This window comes from Hakea prostrata, chromosome 2 (genome assembly GCF_041222555.1).
Source record: "Hakea prostrata isolate BN-2017 chromosome 2, UWA_Hpros_2, whole genome shotgun sequence".
In the NCBI taxonomy this organism is placed as follows: Eukaryota; Viridiplantae; Streptophyta; class Magnoliopsida; order Proteales; family Proteaceae; genus Hakea; species Hakea prostrata.
The window spans coordinates 50,059,341-50,077,365 of NC_142601.1; the positions used below are offsets into that span (position 1 = coordinate 50,059,341).

An 18,025-nucleotide genomic window follows, 5' to 3' on the forward strand; every position below is an offset into this window, starting at 1 on the left:
AATTATTCAATTTGACAGCTCGCGTTAATACTGGATAGTCAATACACATTCTTTTATAACAATCATATTTTTTCCCTCTTTTCTCACTTGTTTACTATTATTTTCTAACAATTTTTTATTTTGACACTAAACTTATTTTTCATTTCATAATTTATTTAAACAAAATTCACCAAACCATTTTTCATTCTTAACCAATAATGAATTCTTATACTTCTTTCTTTTAAATAGACATAATAGAGAATGAGAATTGATACTAAATTATGAAAATTGATATCAATTGTCATTCTCAATTATAAAAAAATTTCGATAATTTAAATTGTTTGGCATCTATTATCAGTTTTTTTTTCTAAAAAAAACACCTTCAAAATCCATCGTAGACTATTTGTCTATTATGAATTATGGTGAGAATTGTTATAAAATAAAGAGAATATATCAGAGACAAAGAATAAAACTATAACAAGATCAATCAGAAATGATTCATTCAATTGAGTGCATTACATATTTATATTAGAATGAGCATCTACTCTAACATAGAAATACAATATATGATTCTTGCACACAATAAGATATTCTTGATATGGAAGGATAGATTGCCACCCAAGATAGAAGGTGCATAGGATGGAAATATTGACTGCCAACATTGTGTAATGAGATGGTTGTGATCTTCGCCAATATTGCATCTTAAGGTAGTTGAGATCTTCAATTGGAAGTACAATCTCTTTGGGGTAATGGACATCCATAATAAATATTATTTATAACACTCCTCCTTGGATGTCCATCAATAGATAATGTACCTCGTTAAAACCTTACTAAGAAAAACCCTGTGGGAAAAAATCTTAGTGAATGAAAAAGAGTATACATATCTAAATAATATGTATTGGTAGCTGCCTCATTAAAAACCTTATCAGGAAAACCCAGTGGGACAAAACCTTGGTTAAGGGAAAAAGAGTTAAACACGTATTTTACTCCCCCTGATGATAACATCATTGAGTATCCTTGAATACGCACATTCCAATATCATATACCAGCTTCTCAAGATTTGAAGTAGGCAACACCTCAATAAAATAAACCTGTCAAGTTATCACTTGAACGAATTCAATGAACATAGTTTCACCATTTCATTGAAGATCATGAGTGAAGAAGAATTTCGGTGAAATATGCTTCGCTCTATCTCCTTTGATGTATTATCCCTTCAATTGAGCTTTGCATGCAGCATAATCTTCATATAATATTGTTCAAACCCCTTCTTCTAGTAGAAGACTGCATGCTTCCTGAATGTGTTATATCATTGATCTTAACCAAATATAAAATAGCTAACATTCACTTGTGAATAAACAGCCTGTTTGAAATCTAGTTTTATATAGATCAGATAAATATCCTGCATCAGCATAACAAGTAAGTTGATGTCCACATTCATAAAATAATATCATGTTAATAATTTCTCGAATATACTGAAATACATGTTTTATAACATTTCAGTGTCTTCGTATTGGAGAAGAGATAAATCTTGCTAATACACTTATAGAAAATGCTATATTTGGTCTTATACTATTAGCAAAATACATTAATGCCCCAATTGCACTAAGTATGATACTTTATGACCAAGAAATTTTACACTATTTTCTTGGGGTCGAAATGAATCTTTCTTTATATTGAGCGATCTCACAACCATTGGGGTACTCAATGGATATATTTTATCAAAATCTCTTCAAGATATTCTCTATATAAGTTGATTGATGAACGAATATTTCATTCATCAAATGCTCAATTTACAAGTTAAGACAAAACATTGTCTTTTCAAGATTTTCATTTCAACTTTTTTCAAATAATCTATTGCTTTTGGAAACTCTTCAAGAATTTCGATGATATTTAAATCATCATCATATACACTTACTTAAATTAGATCCATATCCTTAATAAAGGCACAGTAATAAATTGGATCATTTGTATACTTTTCGTTTAGTAAATATCCACTAAGGAGATTATATCATATATGTCATAATCATCTCTAAAACCTTATTAAACAAACTTCCTAGGAATTTTTATGTGCTTCAGGCATTTTGAATCCTTCAGGGATTTTCATATATATTTCACACTCGAGTGAGCCATAAGCTGTAATAATATCCATTAGACGCATGTCAAAATTTTCATATACTACCAGATTAATAAGATATTTGAAGGTAATTGCATCCACCATAAGAGAACATGTTTCCATATAATCAATGCCAGGCATCTGCAAAAATTCTTGTGCCATAATTCATGCTTTATATATCACGATTTCATTCCTTTTCTCATTTCATTTTTCGCAGAAAACTCAATTGTACCCCACTGGCTTTATACCTTCAGATATTGGACTATAGGTCCAAAAACTTTATTTTTCAAGCGAATTCAATTTTGCTTGAATTGCGTCTCTACATTTTGGCCAATCATTTCTTGATTTATATTCATCAACAAATTTATATTCAAGATCCTCGTCTTGTTGCATTATTTCAACAAAAACATTATATGCAGAAATTGTTGTCGACAACTTTATATTTTCGGTTCCATATTTTTCCTGCAATGACATAACTAATCGAGATCTCTTCATTATTTTCAGGTACCTGAACCTCTTCTAGGGTTTTATAGAAAGTTATGTCTTCAGGATCTTCATAATCAATTGTCTCCATATTATGATCATCTTGATCATTTGCTCCTTTCTTTTTCTAGGATTTTATCCTTAGAACCGATTGATCTTCCACGTTTTAAACGTGGTTTAATTTCATTTGCACTGATAGATTGTCCTGTTGGGACATCAATTCTAATTGGAGCATTCACAGTTGGAATATGAGATTTAATAACTCTTAGCAGGTCAGCAAATTTGGCAGTTGATTCATAATATTTATTGCATTATCCTTCGAACTTCAAGTTCACAGTGCTCAGTGCGAGGATCTAATGAGATAATGATAATGCATACAATCAATCTCTTTTTCCAACTGTTTATTCTCTCCCCCTCATATTGGAAAACTAATTCATTAAATAAATCTCCTATCATTGGCAATATATTGCATTATATAAGGAGATTCATATCCAACATATATTCCCAACTTTATTTGGGAACTCATTTGTGCGCTGTGGTGGAGCAATTAGAACATAAGCCGCACATAAAAAAAAAATTGCTTTTGACCATAAGCCAATTGTAACAGAGAGAATTTATGACAACATTTTGGCCTGATGCGTACAAATGATGCTTTGTTCTCATAACCAATGGTTTAGCTATTAATTGGAGACATTTAATAAATGATTTTGCTAAACCATTTTGAATATAAACATAAACAACAGGCTATTCAACTGTGATCTCAGTTGTTATACAATAATCATAAAGCCTGAGATGTAAATTCACTAACATTATCAAGACAAACTATCTTTATCTTATAATCCATAAATTATGCTCTTAATCTCATTATTTGAGCAAACAATCTCGCAAACACCAAATTGCGAGTTCATAATGAACATACATGCGACCACTTTATAGATGCATCTACTAAAATCATATATTATCTGAATGTGCCCATATATTTTACCCTCTATACGTTTTAAAAACGTAGAATGTTCAATCTCAACTTTAGCTGGTGAATATTTAATAATAAATTTTTATTGAGAACGAGCAATACAAGAAAGTTCACTTGATTGAAGAATCTTCTGGTTCTTCAATGGATGACAATTGAATTTTCAATAATTTTTCACATCATACTTGATCTGGGATTGTCCAACCGATCATGTCAAATAATAAAATTATTGGAATCAATGTTCATTTGATTTACCCAAGCATGTGTTTCAACCATACGATATTCGTGTAGTACAAATTGGGATAAATATCTAATACATTTGTATAGATATTTACTTATACCATTATTTGTAGTCTCAATTTGATAATCATTTTGGCAAATAGCTTTGAAACTTAATAAGTTTCTTTGAGACTTACTACAAAATAATGAATTATTCATATCCAATTTTATCTCTCAGATAATAATAGATTAACTCTTCCGAAGCTTCCAATCAATGTTGTACTATCGATTATTATATGAACATTGGCTTCCGCATCATCAAATAAGATAATCAAATCTTCAATTATTATATTCAAAAAAATTTACAGCATCTAGATGTGTAGTATTTGTGAGGCCATCAAAATCATTTCTTTTATAGGCAAAAATTGCTCAAGTATCATGATTTTGGAAAATTCAATTTATCTCCACATTATTTTTATTTCTTTAATTAAGGCTTGACAAAGCTTAATCAAATATTGTGAAGTATGACAGATACATGTCTAATGGCTTTCATACCACATCGGTAACAAATATATCTTCACTTCTTGAATTGTTATATTGAGAATCCTTATTCTCTTATTTATTTCCATAATAATGACGGTAATTATTCTGTCTTTTGCCTCACCCTCTTCCACAGTCATGACCATAATTTTAATTTTGCCTTCTTTCAGGCAATATCATGAATTGTTGCATTCACTTCAGGGAATGGAACAGAACCAATAAGACGAGCTTCATGACTTTTCATTAATAGTCCATTATTTTACTCAGCCACAAATAGGCATGATATCATTAAGAGTATTTATTGAAACTCCTTTTATAATATTGCTATTGTAACAACAGATTTGAAGTTTGAAAATTTGTTGGCAAGTTTTCATCAATAATATTTTATCCACATAATTTTAATAGAGAAATAATTTCAAAAAAACTGCAGAACTGTATTTATTTACAGTTTCAAATCTTGTAAATTCAAATCTTGCAAATTCATGTGCATTTGCAGAACTGTATTCATTTACATTTTCAAATCTTGCAACTTTAAGTGCATCTACAAAACTGTACTCATTTACAGTTTCAAATCTTGCAACTTCATTTGCATCTCTAGAACTGTATTCATTTACAGTTTCAAATCTTGCAACTTCAGATGCATTTAATAATATTTGTGGTGCAAAGCTAGCAACCACTATATACAATAAATAAAATCAATTGTTAATGACAAATCACAATTGTTAAGGAAATCTAATATCTTATTATTTGTTTGATTCTTAGATTTAATAAAACACATACCTTTTTATCATGATGCACTTACATTTCAAGATGGGCAAGGTAAACTCCATTGTTTAAAAAAACGTGCGAAGAGGTCGATCATTCTTTTCACTTTGGAATAGAAAACATAATGATACAGAGTCTGCTGTCTTTCTTCTTAAAACGCAATACTTCGAGCAGATTCGTTTTTTGAGCAGAATCGTGCTGATAACGTGTTATAAAATAAAGAGAATATATCAGAGACAAAGAATAAAACTATAACAAGATCAATCGGAAGTGATTCATTCAATTGAGTGCATTACATATTTATATTAGAATGAACATCTACTCTAATATAGAAATACAATATATGATTCTTGCACACAATAAGATATTCTTGATATGGAATGATAGATTGCCACCCAAGATAGAAGGTGCATAGGATGGAAATACTGATTGCCAACATTGTGCAATGAGATGTTTGTGATCTTCGCCAATATTGCATCCTGAGGTAGTTGAGATCTTCAATTGGAAGTACAATCTCTTTGGGGTAATGGACATCCATAATAAATATTATTATCATTTCATAATTTATTTAAGCAAAATTCACCAAACCATTTTTCATTCTTAACCAATAATGAATTCTTATACTTCTTTCTTTTAAATAGACATAACAGAGAATGAGAATTGATACTAAATTATGAAAATTGATATCAATTATCATTCTCAATTATAAAAAAATTTCGATAATTTAAATTGTTTGGCATCTATTATCAGTTTTTTTCTAAAAAAACACCTTCAAAATCCATGGTAGACTATTTGTCTATTATGAATTATGGTGAGAATTTAATTATTTTCATTTATGCAAAGGTTTACTTAAACTTTTATAATTAAGATGAGGGTAAAATAGTCAATTCACATTCTTTTATAAAAAGTCATACTTTTTTCACTTGCTCACCATTATTTTCTAATAATTTTTTTTTTCACATATCAATTTTATTTTTTATTCCATAATTTATTTTTGACAAAATCCTCCAAACCATTTTTCATTCTTAATCAATAATGAATTCTTATACTTATGTCTTTTAAATAGACATAATAGAGAATAAAAATTGATAAAATAAGAGCCTAAATCTTAATTTTTTTTTCCTTTTTCTTTTTGACAAGGGATTAAATCTTAATTCGAAACATTCCGCCCTAATAGACATAGTTCTTTTTTGGGTAAAGCAACTAGGCATGGTTAGATCTATAAGTAACTTCCAACAACTAACTCCATAAACTAAATATTTTCAGAGCCACAGGCTCACATGCATGCATAATTGAAATTCCCAGGACCAGAATTTAACCCCCATTTTTCTCTCGCACATTTGAGATGAGATATAGAACCAATATGTACGGCTGGCTTGCCACTAGCCACTAAGCCACTGAGCCACTAGCCACGGCCAGGCAAAGCACGGTTTCAGTTTCAGTTTCCCCGTCTTTTCCTTTTCCTTGCCATACTAGTTGCAACTTAGCAACAAAATTGAACTGAGGGTTCACGGTTGGCACCTTTAAATTTGTCCATTCTTGTTAGAGCAGTGCTCCAGGCCTGGCAGTAGCAGCAAGAGGTGTAGGGTGCACATGCAGCACCACAGCACCAGGTCCAGGACCACCTGCCACCGAAAATATCGTAAATTGTCATTTTAGCAAGTTCAACTTTAGTACTATACAATTAATGTACAACACTCTGTTGCAAAAAGTCAAGTTTTCAATCTTTGATTGAAATTTTGATCACTACTGTCTATTTCTCAAAAGTGTTTTCTGCACTAATCCAAGCAATTTGCCATGTTTGCAGTCTCTACAGCGCACTGAGCTCATCTGATAACACATGGACATCCGACACTTACGTGGTACAGTTCCTTGGAACACTGCAAATCATTTTAGACCTGTGAAGTTAAGGTGACCGGTACAGTACAGCCAAAGCCATGGAACTGTTGGAACGCCGGACGCTGGGGCCCAAGACGCGTGTCGGATGAGTCGGATCTGAATCATCCGAACCGATACCATAACAAATACCGAATTCTGGCACCGAAACTGACATCCTTGCTTGAGAATTGATATGGACATGATCACATGAGTCGGATCTGAATCATCTGATCCGCCTTCCGCAAGAGCGCATGTCCGAAACATTATTAAATGCATTGTTGAGAGAGTTGAGCCGATACGTAGCGCGAACCCTGCACCGAGCGGTCCCCAGTTCCAGTTCCAGTTCCAGTTCGGCAGTTCCTTTCCTTTCTAATAAACGACAGAAAGACCTGCAAATTACTGGCCTTTGTGGGTTTTCTTTTTCTGGTGGGTTACTCAACTCATCACTAACTCGGCTTAATGGCTTCTTCTCTTCTCTTCTCTGGATGTTTCTCGTTCAACGATACGGAATAATCGTCTACTCGTGAGTTCTTTTCTTTTAAGCACCAAAAGCTCTCTAAATCTGCATTATCTTATTATACTGAAACCCAGTTACTGATTTGTAGCAAGTTGCAGATGTCTCTCTAAATTCTAAAAGAACTCTCTGTAAAGGCTTCCTTTTTCCATGTTTTTCCTCCTTGGATAAGAAAAGAAAAGGGTTTGTTTCTTTTTTGGTTTGAGCTACTCGGACTTCCACTCCCCACTCCCTTTCTCGTTCTTTTTTTATTTTGGAAAATTTGGAATCTGGTGGAGGGCGGTGGATTCTTCAGATGACCTGGTTACCTTCGGAGAAATCTGGGGTTTTTATTTTATAAATTTTCCATTTTGTGTTTTTTAATGGGAGATTTGAGTCCGGAAACTCTACATTATTGAGGTTTACAGTTCATATCCTGTCATCTTCCGCGTTTCCGTGTCATTCATTCAGATTTCTCTTCCTTTTGTTGCGTTGTTACTGTGCCTACTGAGGTTTAAGTATCAGATCTGCATTTAGCTTCGTACGGTATTCCTTACGAGCGGCTATTCCTGTCTTGTCGAAGATCGTGAGATCCTGGTAGTTTGCTGATCCAAATTTGCTTCCTCTTGATATCCTTGTTTCATAACTCTGGGTTTTTGGTTCATTTTGTTGCAATTCGAAGTTTCTCTTGTTCGTGCACAATTTCTGCTACTGCTACTAGCAGATTAGCTTGTAGAATGTCGTTGGCTTGATATGAGTGTGTTTGTTCTTCAAGTAGGAATCTCGTGTTTCTCATCAAATGGAGAATGTTTTATTTTTAGTGGTGAAGGAGAGATTTAGTCCACCAGTGGGAAAACCACTTGGTTTTCTCTTCATGGACTGCTGCCCTTGGATGATGTGTTAGGATCCGAGACTTTTATTTTCTGAATGCTGTGTGCTTGAGCGAGAGACTAGTTTCGTCGAAATGGCCTCCGCAGATGGGAGGCGTAATCATCGTAATCTTGTTCCTTTAGCCGCCTTGATCGGCAGAGAGATGAGGAGCGAGAAGATGGAGAAGCCTAGTGTCAGATATGGTCATGCTGCGCAGTCGAGGAAGGGAGAGGACTATTTTCTTGTGAAGACTGATTGTCACAGAGTCCCTGGGAATTCTTCCACTAACTTCTCTGTGTTTGCGGTATGTAGTCTATCTTCCTCATATGTTGTTGCTGTTCCTCCCATGAGAGCTGAATATTTGAGTTCCTGTATTTGGGAGCAATGTGAGTCATTGATTCCATAATCTTTTGGCAAGGACTATAATTTCTACTTAAAACGAGAAATTATAGTTAAATTCTTAACCAAGGTCCTCGTTTTGCTTAAACTGGAATATCTTCACCCCTTTTTTCTACTTTTTCTTCAAGTGATTTGGTTGTCGCTGGAAATTTTGTCATCTGCTTTGTTGTGGTCTTTCTATTTTCGGATTGTGTTGTTTTGATGCCTGATTTTCCTTGTTTGAAACTGCAAACTATCGTTTGGTTTTATCTTGCACCTCTCTCTCTCTCTCTGTTTCTTCTTCTTATTTTTTTTAATCAATATTAACCGAGAGAAACCAGTAGAGTCCTGTTGTTTCTAGACTGAAAGTTGATCCATTTCTGTTGTTGACTATATTATATTCAGCATTTCATTCCCTGGCAAACAAATTTTCAGATATTTGATGGACACAATGGGAATGCTGCGGCCATCTTTACAAGGGAAAACCTGTTAAATCATGTACTTAGTGCAATACCCCGAGGGCTTGGGCGTGATGAGTGGCTTCAAGCTTTGCCTCGAGCATTAGTTGCTGGGTTTGTGAAGACTGACAAGGACTTCCAAAGCAGAGGCATGGAGCTATGCGTTTTTTTTTTGTCAGTTTTTCCTTCTTTTTGTTGGGTTGCCTTTAATAAATGTGATGAATCAAGTCAAGCGAATTCCATGTTTCATCTTATTGTCACCAGGAGAAACTTCTGGAACCACTGCTACGTTTGTAATAGTTGACGGATGGACTGTGACAGTTGCGTCTGTTGGAGATTCACGTTGCATTTTGGATGCTCAGGGTGGTGCCATCTCTGTCTTGACTGTTGATCATAGGCTGGAGGAGAATGTAGAGGAGTGCGTGGTTCCATTTTTAGTATTTGGATTTTTTTTTTTTTTGGTTTTTGCTTGTTTTTCTTTCATGGGGGCGCATGTATGAAATTGTTTATGCTTATAACTGCAGGAGAGAACGTGTTACCGCTAGTGGAGGCGAGGTTGGGAGGCTCAGCATTGTTGGTGGTGCTGAGGTAAGTTATTTAACTTAAAATAGGTGGAAGTTTAGGGGGAAATAGGAAGCCAAAAGTTCTTACTGGTAGAGATTGTTTCATTGGTAACAGACATTACAGATTTACCCCCCAACCAAAAAAAAAAAAGGACATTGCAGTTGTATTGTTTTATTTAGGACCTGCTTTTTTATGTTTACCAACTTTTAAATTTATCATGGGAGGAAAATTTTCTTCATTTTACTACTGGATATTTTATGAACCAAATTGAGCTTTTTGGTCTCGAAGATTATTAGGAGTGAAGTTCTTGTTCCTGGTTTTAGGTAGATGAAAGTGAATTTTCTTATTGGCACCCCCCTTAAGGTGTCACAAAGTATGTAGTTTTTTTTTGGGGCCCTATTAATATAATTCACCTTTTTCCCCTATGATGATAGATGTCATTTAACCTTGAAGAGAACATAAGAGACAATGACACACTTTGAAAATGACACGATAATTAGCTACTTCCAAATTATTTTTAATTTCTTTTTCAAGCCCTTGTTTTATGAATTTTTGGGACTAAGACAAGGGACAATTAAAAGAAGGTTTAAAAAACCCATATAGTTGTCATTCTTCCATGTTGCAAACACCTTTACAATATTTGAGAAACTAGGTTGCTTAATTCTATAATGTTCCCTGCAGGTTGGTCCCCTCCGTTGTTGGCCTGGGGGTTTGTGCCTTTCAAGGTCCATTGGGGATATGGATGTTGGGGAGTTTATTGTTCCAGTTCCATATGTTAAACAAGTGAAGGTACTTATTTTCATGGTTATCATCAATTCTGTTTTCAACATTTCTGTCACCTGTCACCTGTCACCTGTCACTTGTCACCTGTATTGTACTGCCTATTGATTGGTCTAGTTGTGGTTAACATAATTTTGAGGTAGATGCTGCTATACTTTCCAATCATTCCTAACTCCTATCATTCTTCGTTGATACATTAGCTATCGAATGCTGGGGGAAGGCTTATAGTTGCTTCTGATGGCATTTGGGATGCGCTATCATCTGAGATGGCTGGAAAATCCTGCCGTGGTTTGCCAGCAGAGCTTGCTGCTAGGCAAGTGGTTAAGGTGAGTTGGACATACTCATCCTGTGCTATGTACCCTTTGCCCATCATATTTGCTTGGAATTAGTCCACCCCTCTTTTTTGGGGTTCTTTGTGCATGCAACAGTATCCTGAAGTGATCTTTTGATTTTATTTGATGTTATACAACTTGCTAAATGAGCTTTCAAAAGGTTAACATGCCATTATCCTGATATCATCATTTAGGAAGCACTAAGGACGAGAGGGTTGAAGGATGATACGACCTGCATTGTTGTTGATATAATTCCTCCTGATAACTCGGTGCCACCTTCACCAACTCCAAAAAAGCAAAATAGGTTTAAATCTCTAATCTTCAGGAAAAAGACCCACAATTCTGCAAATAAACTGGCAAAGAAGCTCTCAGCGATAGGCATAGTGGAAGAGCTATTTGAAGAAGGCTCAGCAATGCTTGCAGAAAGGTTATTACTCTTTCTATCATTGTCAAGTTGCAATTTTGATTTTCTAAATGATTTGTGATGAAAGCATTTTGCTCTGTGGCTTCTTCTGTTTCTTGTTGACCTTCAATCATTATCATTTCCTTACAGAGTTCCGTTTTTTTTGTGAAAATTCAGTATTGCACATTTGCTTACCAATTTCCTGGATGCCCGGTGTTTGAGATAACAGAAATAGATATGGAAGCTTATCCAAACTTGTAGGGTTATAAATGAAAGAATATCAAAAGCTTAGGTGATCAGTAATGGGGTCAAGGAGAAGGGGAGGGCAGAAATGGAGGGAGTCAAGAGAGTTGAGGAAGCTGAACAAGATAGATTGAACTGATCTATTTTGAGCTGCACAATTTTATTTGTAGAGGGGGAAGGGACCTACTAAGAGTCAAAACACTTATTACAAGAAATGGTAAAAAAAACACTGTTGAGCCTAGGAAGTCTAATTATAATAGGAAAGAGAAATAACAACCAGTAACTAAGCAATTAGACAAGACATGATCCTATGGTACGGTGATCCATAGACACCCATAGAACACTACCAAACAAAGACAAACTTGAACACCCCACCTCAAGCTGGACTATAAATCCCATATTGGAATATTATCGCTAAGAGACACTGGTCAGCTTCGCATATCACCAAGTTGATTTTTTTAGTCAAAATCAGCTCTTGGCACAACTGCATTTTCTCACAAAGTGACAATTAGCCTCAATATGCTTGGTCCTTTGAAAGACTCGATTCTGGAAGTATGAATTGCCGCTTGATTGTCACTAGAAGTCTTCATAGGTGTAGCAACTGAGAACCCCGATTCTTGTATGGGACTTCTAACGATAACTTTACTGTAATCTGTGCCATAGCTTTATACTCTGCTTCTGTACCCGACGGAGCTGCAATAGTTTGCTTCTTGCTTCTTGTCTACAGTATGCAAGATTATGCCACTTACAATCTGCAATTCCCAGTAGTTGATAGTGATCGTTGACAGTAACATCCTAGTTAGCATCATAATAATTCACAATATTAGTGTGATCATGGCTATGATAGACAAGGGGAGCACCTTTAAATGCCTCAAAATGCAAAGAAGTGGCATCCTAGTGAGCTTTTCTGGATTCTCCATAAATTAACTAACGACTCCAAGGGCCAAAGAAATATCTGGCAAGTGGCAGTTAAATAAATTTCCTAACTAGTCTTCTATACTGATGTTTATCCACATCCATTTTATCTTCATATTCCCCGAGGTCTCAAATTAGGATTGATAGGGTTATCAACAAGCTTACCTCAGCTTGCTGCTTGAGATGGCTTGCTTGGTCACCTTCCAAACTTGATGAAGTCGAGTTCTGTTCAAAGGAGGAGAAAAATGCAATATCACTTGACTGGTTGGACCAACATGATTGGATTTGGATTGCAAATCCAAATGACACGGTATAACCCAAGATTTTGGTCCAACAAGGTGGGAGTCGTATATTAACTTATTTAATAGTCATCTATTTCATATTTTTATTTGTTAGCCACCTAGGAATCAGGTACCATTTGAGTTTACTGCTAGTTTTTATTCAATTTCATATTCTAACTAGGAGTCGTGTGAGTCTTGTGTTTTCTTCTTTAAATACTTGCATGTAATCCAAAGTGGATGCTGTGAACTGGATAAGAAGCGTAATAGATTTATTCTATGGAAATGTCTGATCATCTGATCTCTTTCCCCTTCCCTTGCAACTTCGACCTTCTCCTATCGGACTCTCCACCACCTTCCTTACAATAAAAATCTTCAATTTCCAAATTTTACCTAAGCATCCCAAAATCCATTTGAAGATGCTAGTGGAGATAAGCCATGGCATCTTCAAGAAAGAATCATCAACAGAATTTTAATATCATCAACAAGAAGATGCTGGCGTTGTCCCCTGGACAATGAGCAAATATGGAGCAAACAGACAAGCACCGAGTGAATCCATAACCACCGATAACTTTAATAAACTTATTACCATGTACTGAGACTCTTTCAATACATAGCAGCCTTGTGAAGAAGACATAAGTTGGATGCAATCTCCCCCTAACCAACATACCCTGGAGCTTGCTCAATATATGTCTTCTTCTTGTAAAGTAGAGAACTGTATTCTTGATATTATGAAAGTATATCAAAAGTTCAGGTGATCAGAAATGGAGAGAAAGAGGAGCAGTGATGAAGGGAATCAAGAGAGAGGTATTGCTGAACACGATAAACTGATCCATTGTAAGCAGCAAAATCTTCTTTTATCCAGAAGCCAGTCTACTAAGAGTCAAACTCTTGTTTACAATAGAAATATAGAACCTGCTTAGCCTAACAAGTCTAATTACGTTAATAAAGAGAAATGACAACTATGTAATGAAGCTATTAGAGAAGACGCTATCGCATGGGCCATAGGACCTTGGATACCCATGTATTAACTGAGACAAACACTAACAGAAACAAATTGGGCTGGATCAAACAATGAGTCTCCGTGACTGATTTGAACAGTTGAACCCATAATTCAACTGAGTCTTTAACAGGAATTTATGCCTGAGAAGATTTCTTTTGTTTTATTTTTATTTGGAACATTAAGGAGTTGATCTAGTGTGCCTGAATTTTGTCTATGACAGTACAGTATGGCTGTAATGAAGCATTATTTGATAACCTTTTACTCATAAAAATAATGTTTTTTTTTCTTTCTTTTTCCCCCTTTCCTTTCCTTCTTGTTTTGTTTCTGACTGTTATGATAACACACTTGACTGTTCACTTTTTCCTTGCGATGGGGATGTTTGCATGGTGTCGAACACTTGTAACAATAATGTTTATCTTAAAGTGGTTGACTTGGATCGCCTGGAGTCGATCCAGTTTGTTAAATTTTTTCCTTACCGTTCGTTTTGGTTGCGTCTTTGAGGCACGTTGGTGCTGGGGGAAATTAGTTCAAAATGTTCTTTCTAGAACCCCGTCCACTTGTTGGTTTTCAAGAGCAGCACCAAGCAAGCCTAGCCTTTGCAGATAGGCTGGCCAGCACCCAGCTCTGTTGAATATAATTTATATGGTTCTTTTTTGGTCCACTTGGGTCCGTTATTCTGGACCAGCTGCTGGATAAGACTTTTGGCATTCTTAGCATCTCTTTTGAAGTTCCAAGAGGTAACATGGATTAAAGGAAAACTACTCTGCAATAATTTTACCTGTGGATCTCAAGTGGTTGAGGATCTCAGCAAATACATCCAAAAGTTTCTCTACTAGCCAAAGCTATCTTTTATTTCCTGGGAATCTTCTTTACCTTTATTTCAACTTCATAGATTTTACCTGTGGATCTCAAGTGGTTGAGGATCTCAGCAAATACATCCAAAAGTTTCTCATACTAGCCAAAGCTATCTTTATTTCCTGGGAATCTTCTTTACCTTTATTTCAACTTCATAGATCATCATTATCTCAATCATCTTCAGCTTTCCATCTTTCCATCTTTCCACCTCAAACTCAACATGTAGCTTGTTGACTCTTCATCTTCCCTAGTTTCCATAGGGCTATCAATTTGCTTACTTATCATCCAGTTCTAAGGGTTCTAGTGCTACCGTGTCCTTATAGGCTATTGGTTCTAGATTCATTGGGAGACCTGGAACAGAACTGGCCTAGATCACTAATACATCACTAAAATCAGATTCGTCCCAGTAAGAAACAAGAACCCAATTCCTAGATCTTGATGTATACGCTTTTCACAGTTTCAAATGGAAAGTGACATTAGGTGGATATGAATACCTTCATGTGAGGGGCAATTACTAGTTCTATACAATAGTGTGGCTAATTGAAGAAGAAAGAAAAAGAAATATGGAAAGAAAATTTGACTAAGGCGTAGGATTCTTTGGCTAAATTAAAAATTATCCAATATTTGAATGAAAAGTCGAACAGTTAGAATTCTTCTTGAGGATTCCGCCTCACCAGGTTGGGCAATATGGCAAAAATTAATGCCATATTTGCACTTCTTGAATTTTGAAATGTTCAACTGTCATGAAGACCATGCAAAAGTCTTGTCTGCATACAATGGCCATGGAAGACTCCTCTATGGGTTCCATGAGTGATTTCTCTCTGGTTCTAGGGTAGTCAATTTCGAGGTTTTTTTTTTTTTTTTGGTCGTTTTTGTGTGTGTGTGTGTGGGGGGGGGGGGGGGAGTATGAGCTCAGTAACAGTTTCATTAATTTTGAGTTGATATGCCAGTTTCCAGTAACCATAGCCTTTGTTAATTAAATCACTCGTATCTCACAAAAATGGTAGTCAAGTTTCCCCATAGAGATTATGGATTCAAATGTCTAGCATAGTGTATTTGGGTGGTGTTCTGTGTATTCTGCAGAATTCTGATTCATCATTCACTTTCACGTTTTCAACTAGTTTTTTATTTTTTATTATTATTTTCTGATATAATGTTTTTGAAGGCATGATTCTTTTAAGACTAGAAGAGTTTATTTTTGGATATGGGGGTTTATGTGATCCCATTTGGGTGTTGGACCTATGAACCTGTCCTTTTCTTTCAAAAAAAATATTAAATTGGAGTACTATAGGTTCTCTTATGTTCTAGTCCTAAGTGATCTATCAAAGCTGCAGTTTGGGAAGCCTGTCAGTCAACTTTGATGTATAATTACTCCTTTCTTAGAAATTTTAATAGATAGCTTGGAAGCACTAAAGTTTCACAAACTTGCAACAGTGAATTGCTTGATGGAGAATAAACAAGTACCAGTCATGTGCCAGCCTTCTGTTTGTCATTTAAATTTAGGCTAATTTTATAGTAAATCCTGTTATTTACATGATAGAGTTGTAATTCTGAATGATACTGCATCCCTTCAACAGAGATGACCTAAATTGAGTAAACCAGAAATATCCTCTTATGACTTCTTTGTTTTTGGGGTGTACAATCCCTTCATGACTAAGAGATTTTTATTTATTTATTTATATGAAACTAGGTTTTTTGAATGTTGACCAGTAAAATGTTGTAGAGTGAGTATTATCTTCAATTGATTGATGTACCTTTCTAAAGGGTGGCAGAAGAAAAGATGAAATGAGTTTGATTAACATGTTTTTCCAAGTCTGCTGTTCATCCTAGGATCACATCCATTAGCATGATTCTCTTGTACAGGCACGTAGAGACACTAGCTCCTTACTCTTTTGGTGAAGTGATTAAACTTTCTATGTTCCAAACCCTGATGGTTGTTTTAGACAGATTGCGCATAAAATCTGTGCACAATGAGTCCAGTGGGCTGAACTGGTGCGTGTAGATGCCAGGTTTTATTTGCAATGGGTTGAATTAGAATCTAAGAACTCTGAAAAACTACTCTTGTCCCTTACTAGGAGACTGTAAAGAAAACCATCTTCATTATACTTAACACTGGATCCTTTGTTTTGTCTGACACCAGAGAAATATGTGCCATTATGTAAATCCCATTTTTGTGTTTGAATTGGGGATTGGATGAATCTTATTTACTGATTTCATTATGATGATGGGATGCAGACTTGGAAACGACTCATCAGCTGTGCAGTCCACATCTGGTCTTTTTACATGTGCTGTTTGCCAAGTTGATCTGGCCCCAAGTGAGGGGATTTCTGTTCATGCTGGTTCCATTTTCTCTACAAGCGCAAAACCTTGGCAAGGTCCGTTTCTCTGTGCTGAATGCCGTAATAAAAAGGATGCCATGGAAGGAAAGAGACCTAGTGGAGTTAAAGTAGTGTAGTGTTCCCTCTTACATCACACGCCCTCCATCCCTTGTATTTCTTCTTCTGACGGCTCAATTTTCTTGGTCAGTCCATTATTTGAGGCTCGGTATGCTGGTGCATCCCATGTATAGGTAATGTTTACAGTTTTACCAACTGATGGCTATTTAAATTTTTTTTCCTTCCCTAGAGCAAAGTTCAGAAACTTTATCCTGTTGGGGCTCAGATGATGTGCCAGGACCGGTTAACCTACAAGGTGGAAGGTCAACCCGGCCAGGCTCACGCTACTCAAACATTCAATCATGACCTAACCTGTCCAGAGAAGTAGAAAATTGAGCTTGAACCCTGTTGGGGGTCAGGGCAGGGCCAGGCGAGTTTGGGCGACCAGGGTTAAATTTGCATCCATACCTTATAGGTAAGCAAATAGGAGAATGCACCAACGAGGTGTGAAAAAAAGAGTACCGTGGAGGTCTTGGGTTCGCACCCACTCGGCAGCATTAATATAAAAGTTCTCCCCCTGAGGAAGTAAATCATGGTGCGCGCAAGCTGGCCAGGATGAACCTCAGTTTAAAAAAAAAAAAAAAAAAAAAGAGTACCGTACATTTGAGGGTGTAACAAGATAATTTCTCGATGAGGGAAGATATAGGTATGAAGGTGTGTTAGGACTTGGGATAGCATGTCATGCTCTGGCATCGTGGAGATTTTGAGCCTTAATCACTTGTCATTTCATTTGTGTAGTTCAACTTCTAACAGTTACAGTCTCAATCGGTATATTTCATTGTAAGCTTTCATTATTCCAAGTCTTAATTGACATTATGAAACAAGAAAAGAACTTTTCATCTAATGCATCACTGTGGTTGATTCTTGTGATTGAGACACTACCGAAAAGAGCAAAATTGCTTGGGTCATAGGTCATGCACATTAAGAGCAAACTTTTCATCATAAATGTGCATGACCATCAAGCCGAGATTTCGGACCATCAGATCCAAAATTTTGATCGAAATTGAATCTCGACTGTTGAATTTTAATTGTTGGGATCGGAATTTCGATCTGACAGCCGGCTTGACGGTC

At 35.8% G+C, this 18,025-nt stretch overlaps 1 protein-coding gene across 1 annotated transcript; it reads left to right on the forward strand.

The window, feature by feature from the left end:
* The first annotated feature begins 7,287 nt into the window (after positions 1 to 7,287).
* LOC149024688 (putative protein phosphatase 2C 15) lies at positions 7,288 to 17,951 on the forward strand. Its single transcript, XM_089144895.1, has 8 exons — positions 7,288 to 8,614; positions 9,124 to 9,295; positions 9,411 to 9,564; positions 9,671 to 9,734; positions 10,392 to 10,499; positions 10,691 to 10,816; positions 11,017 to 11,249; positions 16,755 to 17,951. Exons 1-8 carry the CDS (start codon positions 8,405 to 8,407, stop codon positions 16,972 to 16,974), a joined length of 1,287 nt encoding a protein of 428 aa, XP_089001021.1. The 5' UTR covers positions 7,288 to 8,404; the 3' UTR covers positions 16,975 to 17,951.
* Positions 17,952 to 18,025: the final 74 nt, after the last annotated feature.

What these genes read in the sequence shown, in the direction of transcription:
- LOC149024688 (XM_089144895.1), top strand. Translation starts at nt 8,405, where the DNA reads ATGGCCTCCGCAGATGGGAGGCGTAATCATCGTAATCTTGTTCCTTTA. An exon ending in CAAGGACTTCCAAAGCAGAG is followed by an intron (nt 9,296 to 9,410) that starts GCATGGAGCTAT and finishes TATTGTCACCAG; the next exon opens with GAGAAACTTCTGGAACCACT. An exon ending in GCATTGTTGGTGGTGCTGAG is followed by an intron (nt 9,735 to 10,391) that starts GTAAGTTATTTA and finishes TGTTCCCTGCAG; the next exon opens with GTTGGTCCCCTCCGTTGTTG.